At 42.9% G+C, this 14,220-nt stretch overlaps 1 protein-coding gene across 4 annotated transcripts in view; it reads right to left on the reverse strand.

Annotated features, from left to right (window-relative positions):
- Positions 1–13,934, reverse strand: part of Psip1 (PC4 and SFRS1 interacting protein 1) — a 33,760-nt gene extending 19,826 nt beyond the window's left edge. For all 4 annotated transcript variants that reach the window (XM_021159287.2, XM_021159289.2, XM_021159290.2 and 1 more), the window contains exons 1-4: positions 13,746–13,934; positions 13,187–13,398; positions 9,876–9,952; positions 1,805–1,943 (exon numbers count right to left, since the gene is read on the reverse strand). In XM_021159287.2, the coding sequence (XP_021014946.1) occupies positions 1,805–1,943; positions 9,876–9,952; positions 13,187–13,258 (288 nt within the window). In that variant the 5' untranslated portion in view covers positions 13,259–13,398; positions 13,746–13,934. The remainder of the gene's footprint in view (positions 1–1,804; positions 1,944–9,875; positions 9,953–13,186; positions 13,399–13,745) is intronic.
- Between the last annotated feature and the right edge of the window lie 286 nt (positions 13,935–14,220).

Here is a 14,220-nt window from a genome sequence, read left to right on the forward strand (position 1 = left end):
GAACTCAGAAATCCGCCTGCCTCTGCCTCCCAAGTGCTGGGATTAAAGGCACCACTGCTTGGTATGGCACCACTGCTCATTAAAGTTTTATCAGGGAGTGGCACTACTATAATCCCAGCGTTTTATATAGTAGGATGCCTACAAGTTTGAGGCAATCCTAAAATAAAGAGCTAGGTATTAGCCAAGCTGGAATATGTTGTTAACACCTTGCCTTAAAGAATTTTAAAGCTGTAAATTAAAATAGTTTTCACAAGATACAGTAGCTCTCAGGAAGACTGAGGCAGGTGAATTCTGAGGTTGAAGCCAGCCTGAGCTTGTTCTCAGCCAAGTAAGAAAGATAAGAGGGTATTATAACCTTAAATGTTGAACATACCTAATCAGAAAATTCCAATGTTTCCAAAATCCAAAACTTTATTATTTTGTAAAGGAGGAAAATAATGTAAAATCTCTAATATAACTAACAAATCAATCACTGGTTTCTTTAACCTGTGCAGGCCTGGGAATAATACATCATGCATGAAATCAGCACGTTCTGTGGCTGTTACGAGTGCAGAAGCAATCACAGTCTACTCTGCTGAGTACCAGGGAGAGCATCTAAGGATGGCTCACTATATCAAAGAAACATTGCACAGAGCAATTTGTCAATTGTTTAAACATCTGTCAAAGCCAAGAAGCAGCATGGTACATGTGAAATTACATTGGAATTTTGTTTGTTTTCTGTTTTTTTTTTTTTTAACCCCAACCCTACCCCAGATACGGTTTCTCTGTGTAGCCTTGGCTGTACTGGAACTTGCTCTATAGAGCAGGCTGGCCTCAAATTCAGATCCATGGGCCTCCACCTCCCCAATGCTGGGACTAAAGGCATGCACCACCACTGCCTTGCTATAATAGTTCATTTTATCAAGAGCTTTCATACATTCAAGAGTACAAATTGCAATATAGAAAAACATAAGTTGCAATATATAAAAACATTATTAGAGTAGTATCATGGGACCACAAGATGGTTTAAGAGTAAAAACACTTGCTAATAAACACACTCAACAACCAACATGGTAAAAGTAGATAGAGAACTCCACAAAGCTGCACTCTGACCACTATGCGCGCACTGTAGCACATGCACACATTATGCACACACCCATATAACCACAAAATAAATAGAACAAAAACTATTAGCAGTACCAAGAGAAAATAAAAATGAAAGAAGCCAGCATGTGAGTACATGCACCCATTTAATCCCAACACTTGGGAGGCAGAGGCAGGCGAATTTCTGAGTTCGAGGCCAGCCTGGTGTACAGAGTGAGTTCCAGGATAGCCAGGGATACACAGAGAAACCCTGTCTCCAAAAAAACCAAAAAAAAAAAAAAAAAGATGGCTCAGCTCTATGATACAAGCCTCCTGACCTGATTGTTATCCTGTTATCCCCAGGCCCATGTAAAGGTGAATTAGAGAACTTCACAAAGATGTACTTGACCTCCACATGGACAAAGACATTATGTTCCCACCCATATCAAACATACAATAATAAAATTTGAGGGCCCTGAATCTAGCAAGACCCTAGCTATGGCTTTAAATTCAGTAATAGTTTAAAGAAATTTTAATCAAGAATAGCTGAACAACCAAGTATTTCTAACTTTTGAGATCTCTTTAGTCATTTAATTAATAACCATTTAGACACAAACATCAAGGAAAACCCTAAAAAGAGCCCAACAATCTAAAATTCATACAGTTCTTCAATTAGTCAAGTATTTTCCAATGACAATATTTTTACTCTAACTCTAATAATAAATTTTATAAAAGGACTCACCTGTTGACTTGAAAATTTCACTTTCGGATTGTTATCTATCTCCCACAATCCTTCATTAAAACCTTTTCGTTTATTTGGTTTGCCATACTTTTCCTTATTTTCTGAATAAGGAAATATGTCCTTTGGTCCTAAAAAAGCACTGTAACAGAAAGGGAAAATGTAAGTACAAAGCAAACTCAAATTATATACGAGGCTACGAGATGACATTCAATAAATACTTTATAACAAACAAGGGTTTTTTGTGGTTTTTTTTTTCTTGGCTTTTTGAGACAGGGTTTCTCTGTATAGCCCTGGCTGTCCTGGAATTCACTCCGTAGACCAGGCTGGCCTCAAACTCAGAAATCTGCCTGCCTCTGCCTCCCAAGTGCAGGGATTAAAGGCGTGCGCCACCACCGCCTGGCTTTGTGTTTTATTTTTTAAGACAGGGTTTGTCTGTGTAGCCTGGCTATCCTAGAACTCACTCTGTAGACCAGGCTGACCACAAATTCAGAGATCTGCCTATCTCTATCTTCTAAGTACTGAGGTTAAACCTGTGACCCACCACACCCAGCTCATAAAAATTACAAAATAGTTTTAAATCCTAGTGATTTGTGAGGTAGAAAAGACTCTGATAAAACTGTTTGGTTTTGCTTTGGGTTGGTTCTGATTCCTAGTTTATATATTTTAATGTAATAAGAACAAAAGTACTGGGGGCTGGCGAGATGGCTCAGTGGTTAAGAGCGAAGACTGCTCTTCCAAAGGTCCTGAGTTCAAATCCCAGTTCAAATCCCAGATGGTGGCTCACAACCATCCATAACGAGATCTGATGCCCTCTTCTGGTGTGTCTGAAGACAACTACAGTGTACTTACATATAAAAAATGAATCTTAAAAAAAAAAAAAAAAGAACTAAAGTACTGTGTCCCCCTACCAAACAGATTTTTATAAACCTACGTAATTTATAATAACTATACAAAGGGCTTTAAGGCTTTTGTTCTATTAACTCTATGTACACAGGGGAGGAGGGATGCACCTGAGTATAGTGCCCACAGAGACTAGAAGAGGGTGTCAGGTTCACCCCCAGACTTGCATGCAGTTGTAGACTGCAGGAAGTAACTTAAAGAGCAACTGTGTTCTCTTAACCACAGATGATATCTCTAACACTCCTAACCCAAACAAAAAAAAAAAAGATGTTTTGTTTCTGGTTTTTGAGACAGAGTCTCATTAAGTAGCACTGGCTGGCCTGACACTCTCTCTATGTATCAGGCTGGCCTAGAAATCACAGATAAGCTTGTCTCTGCCTCCCAAGTGTTAGATTAAAGCTGTGTCCCATTAGGCCTGGTCCAAGTTTAATCTTATAGGATTTCTTTTTATGTGCACTGACGTTGTGCCTGCGTGTGTGTCTGCTCATGGGCAGGTCTTTGGGAACTGCAGTTACAGGTGAGCTGATGTGGGTGCTGAGAATCAAACCTAAGTCCTCTGGAAAAGCAGCCAGTCCTCTTAACTGCTGATCCATCCCCACCAAGATCCTTTTTAATTCACACCAAAGACACTCAGCATCACTAGCTAATCACAGAAACATCACTGCAACAGTTATCATAAAGTGACAGTGTATGGGTGGGGTATAGCTCAGTTGGTAGAGGGCTCGGCTACAATACAGGAAGGCCTAGATTCAATCACAGTACTACATAATCCATGTATGGTGACAGGTCTGTAATCCAGCACTCTAAAGGTACACAGGAGAATCTGGTTAAAGGTACCCTCAGCTGTGTAGCTTGAAATCTGCCTGACATACATGAAATGAAACCTGTCTTTAAAAAAAAAAAAAGAAAGAAAAGAAAGAAAAAAGAAAAGAAAACTAAAATAAAAAAAATGTTCTGTAGGTAGTCTGGTTGTCTATTCAATGATTGGACACTAAGTTGTCGTTTGAACCAGGAATTCTGTTTCTAGATAGGTGAAAACACGTGCCCAGACAAAGCGTACACAACGGATGACTGTTTGTAGTTCAGTAGTAGAGAGTTTGGCCAGGCTATGCAAAGCTCTGGGCTAGATCCAACATCATTAAAAAAAAAATTGTGCATAAGTGCTCATATCAATGTTAGTCACAATAGCCAACAATGGGAAACCACAGATGTCTATCAAGTAATAAATACAACATGGCAAATTGATACAATGAAATATTAGCTGACACAATAAGGGAAGCATTATCATATGCTACAGTATTAAACTTTTTTTGGGGGGGTGGGGTTCGAGACAGGGTTTCTCTGTGTAGCCCTGGCTGTCCTGGAACTCTCTGTAGACCAGGCTGGCCTCGAACTCAGAAATCTGCCTGTCTCTGCCCACCAAGTGCTGGGACTAAAGGCGTGCGCCACCACTGCCCGGCTACAGTATTAATCTTGAAATACTGTGTTAAATAAAAAAAAAAAATATTAAGTCACTAAAAACCTCATTAAATGGTTTCCTTTATATGAAGCATTCAGGAAAGTACTTTAAGGGCTGCTTCAGCCACAGCAAAAACACTGAACGAACAGAAGATAACTGTTATTGTATAATAGTTTACTTTTGAAAGGATACTAATCGAAAATCTACTGTGCTATGTCTCCACTACTTTCTGGAATTGCAAAAACTACTGAATTCTAGACTTTAAAGTGGGTGAGCTATATGAAACGAATATCTCAATAAAGCTGCTGTCATTTTTCCCCTCCAGGGGAAAAGAAAAAAGGCATGATGGCACACACTTGCAGTGCTACTCTGAAGAGTTTGGAGACAAGAAAATCAGAAATTCAAGATCATCATTGTCTATACATCAAGATCAAAATCAGGCTGGACTACATATATGAGAACATACTCAATTTTTAATTGTTTTCAGAGAATACCATTTCCCACCACTCTAAATGAACACACACAAAAAAAAATCTTAATCTAAGGCCAGAAATGGTAGTGCACTTTAATCCCAGTACACCAGAGCCAGAGCCAGGTGACTCTATGAATTCAAGATCTAGTTTACACAGCAAGTTCAAGACCAAGCAGAACTATAAATAAATTTAAAATATAAATCAGTTAAGAATTAGTACACTTTTCTAAATTACTTTTTTATATTCCTCCTTCCCCATCTCTCTAACTTCTTTTTTTTTTTTTTTATTTAAGATTTATTATTACACATACATACACTGTAACTGAAGAGGGCATCAAATCTCATTACAGGTGGTTGTAAGCCACCATGTGGTTGCTGGGACTTGAACTCAGGACCTTCGGAAGAGCAGTCAGTGCTCTTACCCACTGAGCCATCTCTCCAGCCCTCTAACTTCTGATTATTACAAAATAGACTTACATCTGAAAAATCCAAACTTATTCAAATAAATAATCCCCCTCCCGAATTTTGGAAGCAGGAAGGACCATCATACACCTATATTTAAAAAAAAAGCTAGGTCAGGCCCTCTGCATAGGTCATAGCTGCATAGCTTGGTGTTTTGTGGGCTTTCTAACAGTGGGAATGGGGGCTATCTGGGACCCTTCTCCTCTCCTGAGCTGCCTCACCCAGCCTTGGTGTGACGGGATGTGCCTGGTCTTACTGTACGTTGCTAGGCCATGCTTGGTTGACGTCCCGGGGAGGCCTGCTCTTTTATGAGGGGGTGAGGTTGGGATGGACCTGAGGAAGAGTGGGTGGGGAGAGACTAGGGGGAGAGGAGGGAGGGAGGAAACTGCAGTTAGGATATAATATGTGAGAAAAGAAGTTCGATAGTAGTGTAGGCCTTTAATCCAAGCACTTGGGAGGCGGAGGCAGAAGGGTCTCTTGAGTTCCAGGTTAGCCTACCAGGGTTACACAGAGAAACTCTGTCTCAAAAAAACAAAAAACCAAAACCAAAACCAAAAAAAAAAAANCNAAAAAAAAAAAAGGAAAAAGAAAATCTCCAAAGTAATAAAAACAACGTCATCTTTCTAAAGGTGAGTGGTGTGTCCACTCTAGATCAATTTTTTTTTTTTTTTTTGGTTTTTGGAGACAGGGTTTCTCTGTAGCCCTGGATGTCCTGAAACTCACTTTGTAGACCAGGCTGGCCTCAAACTCAGAAATCCGCCTGCCTCTGCCTCCCAAGTGCAGGGATTAAAGGCATGCGCCACCACTGCCCAGCTTGGATCAAAATATTTTAAGTCCATTTTGAAATAAAAATATCATTAACTTTAAAAGCCTTTTAATTTTTTAAATATATCCTCATTTCTTTGATATTAACTCATTTTCTTCATTAGCCACCTTTATTAGTGTGGTGCTAGGGAGTGAACCTATAGTGAACCTATAGCCTCCTGCATTATAGGCAAATACTGTACCAAGAATTGTAATCCCAGCCCAACATAAAGTCTTTTTTCCCCCACATGGTTTGTGTTTATCTTATGTGTACTGGTATGATGCGTGCATATGTCTGATGAGGCATCAGATCCCCTGGAAGAGGAGTTACAGACAGTTGTGGCCTACAAGTGGGCGCTGGGACTGAACCTCTGGAAGAAGACCCAGTGCTCTTAACTACTGAGCCATCTCTCCACTCCAACAGTAACCAACTTAATTTCAAATTAGCCACATATGTAACAGTTGAACTCCAACTCTATAGAGATACATAGGGTATAATACTCAGTGGTAGGGCAAAGCCCTGGGTATGATCTTCAGCACTGAAAAAGAAAAACCTTAAAAATACACATACTACAAAAGTTCTGTTTTTAAGTACTGGAGAGGGTGGTCTCCTCTTCAGTATTTAAGGGTTGGGTGGTGGCTCAGAGTGAGCGCACATGGTTAGTACAGACACAGCCAAAGGGTAGATTCCCAACAACTCAAAGGAAAGAGTTTAACCAACTGTGAGTCATAGAAAACTACAGAATATAAAATCATAAAATCTTTTAAAATCAGAGTAAATTTTAAACCAAAAAGTCCTTAAAAAAATGCCTCCTCACAATTATTTTCAGACCCAGGACAAGGGTCTGATATGCCTATTTTATATAACCTGGCCCGAAGCTTTTCCTAGCATCCCTCAGTCTTTACCAGGAAAAGCCACCCCCAACCGTGCCCATTGCAGCTCCTCCCACAGAGGCTCTTCCCTCTACAATCCAGAATCTCTGTTCTCTGCTTTCCCTCTCTCCCTTCTCGCTTCTCCCTCCCCATGGCAACTTCCCCAGCCTTGTCCTTGGGGCCAATGAACTCGTCCGAGAGCAACTTCCCAATGAGCCTGTGTTTATATACTCTAATCTGGCTTAAACTGGCTCATTTCACCCACGAAGAAATAACTTATCAATTAAGATGACTCAAAACCTTGCATGCATCGGGATCACCAGAGAGTTAGAAGACCCTGAGCCCCACCCCTATGTCCAGGGGAGGCCCTAGGGGCAGTTTTTCAACTACAGCTCCACACCATGCTAATCCAAATCCCTACTCTGATACAAAGCACAGTTTCTCCTGCAGACCCCTCCCTACTGAATGTCTCCAAATCGTAAACCTTTACCCTGAAAACAGAAAGCCAGCACTTCTTTTCATTAGGTTTTCTGGAGACAGGGTTTCTCTTTGTAGCCTTAGCTGTCCTGGAACTCACTCTGTAGACCAGGCTGGGCTCGAACTCAGATCTGTTGGTATCTGCCTTCCCCAAGGAGCTTTTCTTTTTTCTTTTTAAGATTTACTTTATGTGTATCTGAGTGTTCTATCTGCGTGTATATCTATGTGCTAGAAGACAGCATCAGATCTCATTATAGATGGTTGTGAGCCACCAAGGGGTTGCTGAGAATTGAACTCAGGACCTCTGGAAGAGCAATCAGTGTTCTTAACCCCTGAGCCACCCATCATCTCTCCAGCCCCCAGGGAGCTTGTCCTATTTTCATATACAAAATATATGTGAACCCAACTCAAACTGAACATTGTGAAGGCCAATCCAATCTAAGATACAAAACTGTGTTTTTAAAAACTACAGGCCAGGCAGTATTGGCACACGCCTTTAATCCCAGCACTCCAGAGGCAGGAGGAGCTCTGAGCTCAAGCCCATCCTGGTGTACAGAGGAAGTTCTAGGATGGCCAGGGCTACACAGTGCTAAATAAAACAAACAAACAAAAAATTTATGTGGCCAGGTATGGAATCCCAGCACTCAAGAAGCAGAGGCAGGTGGATGTCTGGCAGGCCTACAGAGCAATTTCCAGGATACCCAGGGCTACACAGAGAAACCCAGTCTCAAAAATTCAAAAAAGCAAAACAAACAAAAAAATGTAACGTCAAACAATACCATTAACACAAAATGTCCTTAAGTGGCAAATCTACACAGATAGTAATTAGTGCTGTGTAAGGCTAGGGAAAGAGAAATGACCGTAGTGGAAAAGGGCACAACTATACTAAAATCCAATGAAATATTTCAAAATCAAATTGACGGCGTACTTTAAACATTGTGCAATATAAATCACATCTCAGAAAGTTTACCAAATTATGTGTAAGTTTAGAAAGTAGAGAAGCAGGAAACAGAAATTAAACCAAATGTTGCCACTTTTATATCACTCTTAAGGACAGAGTGAAAAATAACTAAGTAGACAGCTATCAGAGGGCTCAATGCCCAGCAGCCACCTGAGAGCTCTGTTCCAGATCTGACACCCTCACACAGACAAAATGTACAGGCAAAACACAAAATTAATAAATATATATATGAAAAAGAAAAGCCAAAAAAATAGTGATAGGGCTGGTGAGATGGCTCAGCGGTTAAGAGCGCTGACTGCTCTTCCAAAGGTCCTGAGTTCAAATCCCAGCAACCACATGGTGGCTCACAACCATCCGTAACGAAATCTGATGCCCTCTTCTGGAGTGTCTGAAGACAGTGTACTTACATATAATAAATAAATAAATAAATAAATAAATAAATAAATAGATAGTGATAATTGAGATCTCCACAACTACGTTTCATCTCAGTTAAACATGCTATTCTACAGAAATAATAGTCCAACTCCCGTAAATTATACAGTGCAGGGAAAACTATTCAGCTCTAGGCATCTAAGAATAGAGCCTTGGCAGTTAGACTGCAATCTCATATAGTTACAAGGAACAAAACAGTTCACCATGCAGCTGTAATCTCGCACAATATTAATTTCCTTCATCCCATCAGTTCTCTAGCTATATATCCACCTGGGGCAGCAGGTCAGCTTGGCTCTGGGAGTGACCAGACACACAAAGGGCCCTCTGTCTGGCTTCCCACCACCTGTGTGGCTCCTGAGACCAGGCCTAAGCAGCATCCATCGGAAAATCCTTAGTTTACTAACAAGAATGCGCAGCCTGGCTACTTTCACTAACAGTCTTGGCATTATTTCGAGCCTAACTTTTTTGATCCTGTTAATTACCTATTCCATTAAGTAAACATTATTTTTAACTTTTTTTAACCTTTGAAAACGCCATACATGTACACAGCATGTTTTGATCAATCACATCTACCCCTCACTCCCGCTTTCAACTTCCCTTTAATTCTCACCAAGATGTAGTGCTTTAAAGAAGAATGGGGGGTGGGTGGGGTGGGCTTTAATCCCAGCACTTAGGAGGTAGAGGTAGGTAGATCTCTTTTGAGTTTGAGGCCAGCCTGGTTTGTAGAGTGTAACAGGACAGACACCCGAGAAATCCTGTCTCCGTGGGGGCGGGGGCAGGGGCAGGCATGGTGGCACAATGGCAACAGAGTCTATATAGTAAGTTCTAGGCCAGTAATACAGAATGACATTCTATCTCAAACAAACCAAAGAGCTCCTAGCATTAAACTGGAAAGTACATTTTACATTTTTAAAGGAAGCTTAAAGGGCTTGACTTTTTAAAGTTTTCTATTCCAGCCCAGGTATGGCATTTTATCTCCAAACATAGGAGGCAAATAACAAGTTGATCTCCATGAGCTCAGGCTAGCTCATCTCTATGAGCTCATGATAGTCGGGTCTGCATGGAGCATCCTAGGGCAACCAGGACTACAAGAGACTATGTCTTTAAAAATATGTTTTTAATTTCAATTGTCACATCCCACTTAAATTTTGAAATTTCTACTTGCTTTTTGTTTTATACCTAACTTCTGCAAGTTTAACTGTCATTTCAGCTTAAAGCTAACAGGACTTACGTCTCATGGGTTCCAAAAAAGAAAATGGGTAGTTTGTTTGTGGGTGGTTTTACAGCTCCATCAGGAACTTCATCTACCTGTAAGAAAGGAAAAGTCAGATCTTACAAACCTTAGTACACATGAGTGAACTCAGAGTAAAGAGCCCCAAATATGTCTAACAGAATCAACCCACTTTACAGTTTATTGTAACAGAGACCATTCCCTCCCGGCCCCCAGGTCAGCTCCATTGAAAATGACCATTTATACTAATTTATGTTCTGCCATGTGACTGGTTTCCTCTGCTCAGGTACCATGTGTCTGTCTGTCTCCCATCTTTCCAGTGCTCTATCCCAGTCTTCTATCTGCCTCCATATGTCCCACCCTCTAGTCTACCCTTTCCCATAGGCCTTAGAGATTTTAATTGACAGGTGATATATCCATACACAACACAGAAGATATTCTCTCTACAACCCATAATCTCAAACAAGATCTAAAAAGCAAGGTTTTTTCCCCCAGAATTCATTTGGTGTCAGAACTGGTCCTGACATCAAGACCCTTTTCTTTTATGTAACTGTAACATTTTGATCGTTGTTTTTCTGGAGAAGTACAAAGGTTATCACCACCTGCTTGCTACTCAAAATCATCCCAGAAGCAAATCCTGAAGCAATACCTACTGTAATTAGCTTCACTTCCTAAAATCTGCAGCTACTTAATTCTTAAAACAAATTTGACTGACGACAAACATTTCCTATATGGAATGTGGAGCTGGTGTGCAATCCTGCAGGAGAGCTGTTCAAACAGTAAGCGCAACGAGAGGCAAGGGAAGTGGAGGGCTTGCAGCGAGAGGCAAGGGAAGTGGAGGGCTTGCAGCTCTTCCAAAGAATCTGAGTTCAGTTCTCAAGCCCCCCCCCCCCTCACTTAACTCAGGGCATCACCTCTTCTGGCCTCCTCGAGTACTCACATGCATGTGGTACACACACAGATGCAAACATACACAGAGGAGAAAATAAGGAACATAAAGGCAAGCAGGATCCAAAACTGAAGGCATTAATTCCCAATGTTTAAAGAACATTGAAAGGAAGTATTAGGTGTTGTTAATTAACAATTCTATTTCAAATTGTACAAGTTAAAAATAAATGATTGGATATGAGATGTCATCCTTACAATTGAGACGTTAAATATTTAAATACTCTTAAATTCTCTACAGCAAAGATTAAGAATATCTAAGAATGAAAAAACATGTAAATCTTTTGGGGGGACAGGGTTGGAGACAGGGTTTCTCTGTGTAGCTCTGGAACTCACTCTGTAATTCTTAAAGTATGTAAAAACCAAATTCAGCTGCTTCTAAGAAAAAGAAAACAAGGGGAAAAAAGATAAAAATGTCCTATCCCAATCCAAATGAGCTCATCCCAAGTAGAACTTGTAGCTGGAGAGATGGCTTACTGGTTAAGAGGACCCAGGCTCAGTTTGGTACCCACATAGCAGCTCCTGACAGGTTTTTTCATCGTCTCAAGTTATGGAAGTAGTGTAGACACACATGCAGGCAAAACACCCAAAACGCAGAACTTTAAAAAATTGTTAATTTTGAAGACAAAAAGAGGAAAATGACTCTCCAAAGGCTATTTTACCTTCGTTACCAGCAACAACTCTTAACCTGTAACATACTGCAAGAGGTAAGAAGACAATTTACAAAAGATCTTACTGAATTAGATGTAGGTGTGTGTGCCTGCATATGGCTGTGTGCAGAGTGCAGGTGGTGGCACTGCCCTGTCATCACAGACAGATCACTGTGGTTGTGAGCTGCCTGAGATAGGTGCCGGATTAGGTCCACCGAGCAGCGAGTCCTCTTAACCACTGAGCCATTTCTCTACCCGTCGAAAAATCGGAAAAAAAGTAAAGTATTTGCACCGGCCTCTAACCACATTGGGGCAGGAACTCTAGGATACGAGTGTCAGATAGCCCTGATTGTTAAGACCTCAAAATAAGGATACCTAGAGTCATCAAGTGTCTCTTGGGGGCCTTTAAACCTTCCCACGTCTAGCAAGCCGTCTGTAAAGTTGAAAGGCAATGTTTTACAAGTGCATGACTATGTAAGAGCAGTAGGATAAAGAAATTCAGCTTTAGGTCACTGCCCTAAAGATGTTTGCAACATATGTAACAGTCAAAGCACACACACAGCAGTAATTTACAAGTTTTCCTATAGGAAAACAAGAACACCAATTATATAGACAAGGCTTAGGATTAAGGCTCTACCAAACAAGGTACCCCAGGAGGATGGGAAGTTAGGGAGCAGTCTAAGTCAGTACTCATACACAGCTGTCGGAACCCAACGATGGAATTCATTATTTTTAAGTAATACCTTTCAAAGATTAAATTAGTTACGTGCATTAAAAAAAAATAGCCAGGCAGTGGTAGTGCACGCCTTTAGTCCCAGCACTCCGGGGAAGCAGAGGCAGGTAGATCTCCGAGTTCAAAGCCAGCCTGGTCTACGAGTGAGTTCCAGAACAGTCAGCGCTACACAGAGAAACTGTCTTGAAAATGAAAATAAAAAATAGGTTGTACGAAAAAATAATTACAATTTTAGAACATCAGTATTTTTGAGTTTATCTAATCAACCTTCTTTAAGTCTTATCTATAGTATTCTGAACCTTGACACCATTATAAACAAAAAAAGAACAACAACAAAAAAAGCTTTTTTTTTTTTTTTTTTTTTTTTTCTGAAAATGGAGGTGGGCTGTTTAATGTACCATCTTGAGCCCTTAGGACTTCTCCAGTTAGGTTAATCCAGTGTCTGGTCTACTTCTCCCTTTGGCTATGGAGAATAAAAAATGGAAAACAACATCTTCAAGGTCATAAAGCCAAAGACTGTGAATATAAAGGTCCAAATAAACCGCCAACTGCAAATCGGCACTAAGTAATCTAAACCACAGCTGACATGCAAGGGCTTGGAATCTGCATTTTTCGTTGACGCTTTGTATTTTGTTCAAAATTCCAAATTTTAAGGAAATGTCATGATTTCACTCACTCTTAAACACAAAAATCCTACTTGATGATTTCGCCTCAATGAAACGTTAATTGAATGTCATCCCCAAATACTGCTATATAGAACACCTGTCAGAGACTCAAAAAAGCAAGGCACAGGGAAACCGCCGCGGGTATGAAGGAAAACCTAGAATTTTACAATTGTACGGAGTATACAGAAAAAAAAAAAAGCTAAAATGAAAGGTTCCAAGTAACGGTAAAGGGAAAAGGAGAGGAAGGACTTAAAGGAAGCCGAGAAGAAACGATGGGAGGCAGGCCGCACCGCTACACCGGGGTTACAAATCACTTACTCGAGCTGGCCAATGAGGATAACCTTTCATCTTGGCGAAGATGAGGTCTCCAGGTTTGAAATCGCGAGTCATGTTTGAGGGGCGACGCCGGGAGTCCCAAGACCAGAAGGGGGAGCAGCGCAGCCGCGATCAGGAGATGCGAGAGCACAGACGCGAGCTGGGACTGGCGGGCCCGCGGGCGGGGGAGGATGCCTCGGGGTGTCCCGACGCGCCTGCGAGGGACAGCAGGGAGGGCGGTTAAAGCGCAAACCCCAGGGAGGGGCCGCGGGGAGGAGGGCAGGGGGAGGGGAGGGGAGGCGGCGGAGGGGGAGGGGGAGCCGCCTGCGCGCCTCCTCGGAGCGCGGCCTCGGCCCCGAGCAGCGCCGGGGCCTGCGGTCGCGGCCACCTGAGGCAGGGATGCTGCCCGCCACCGGGCCGCCGGCCTCCCACCCCGGCGCTCCCAGGGCTTTTCCCACGGGCCGCAGCCCACGAGGGAGGGGCGCGGCGGGGAGAGGAGGGAGGCTGCGAGCGCGGCCGCCCGCTTCCCATCCGCGCCGAGCGGGGGCGGGGCGGCTCTCACCTGCCGGGCGGCGGCGCTGGGGCTGCGGGGCGCGCTGGCCGCTCCTGCCCACGTCCACGCCGGCCACCTGCGCCACCAGCTGCCGCAGAGGCGTCTCAACGGCTCCGAGCTGCAACCGCCACCGCCGCCGCCACCGCCGCCGATGTCGCTGCGCCGCTCCCGCGCGGCTCCCGCTCGGCGCCCGCTAGCGCTGGGCCGTACCAAGTGCTCGCGCAGGCACGGGTGGCGCTGCAGCCTCCGAGCGTCGTGGCTCGGGAGCTGAGGGCCTGAGTCCCCTAGAGCCCACAGGTGCCCCTGCTTGCGACCAATTGCAAGCAGATGCCGTGGGAGGGGAGGGAGAGGGAGGGCCCGGAGAGAGGCGCGAGGGAGCTGTCTCTCTCCTCCACCCCCCTCGCGCTGGCACAGTGGTCGCGCCCGGCCCGCCCCTGCTGGCTGCTCTGCGTGTGTGTATTTGTATGTGTACTGTATGTAAAAG

Source organism: Mus caroli, chromosome 4 (genome assembly GCF_900094665.2).
Source record: "Mus caroli chromosome 4, CAROLI_EIJ_v1.1, whole genome shotgun sequence".
In the NCBI taxonomy this organism is placed as follows: domain Eukaryota; kingdom Metazoa; phylum Chordata; class Mammalia; order Rodentia; family Muridae; genus Mus; species Mus caroli.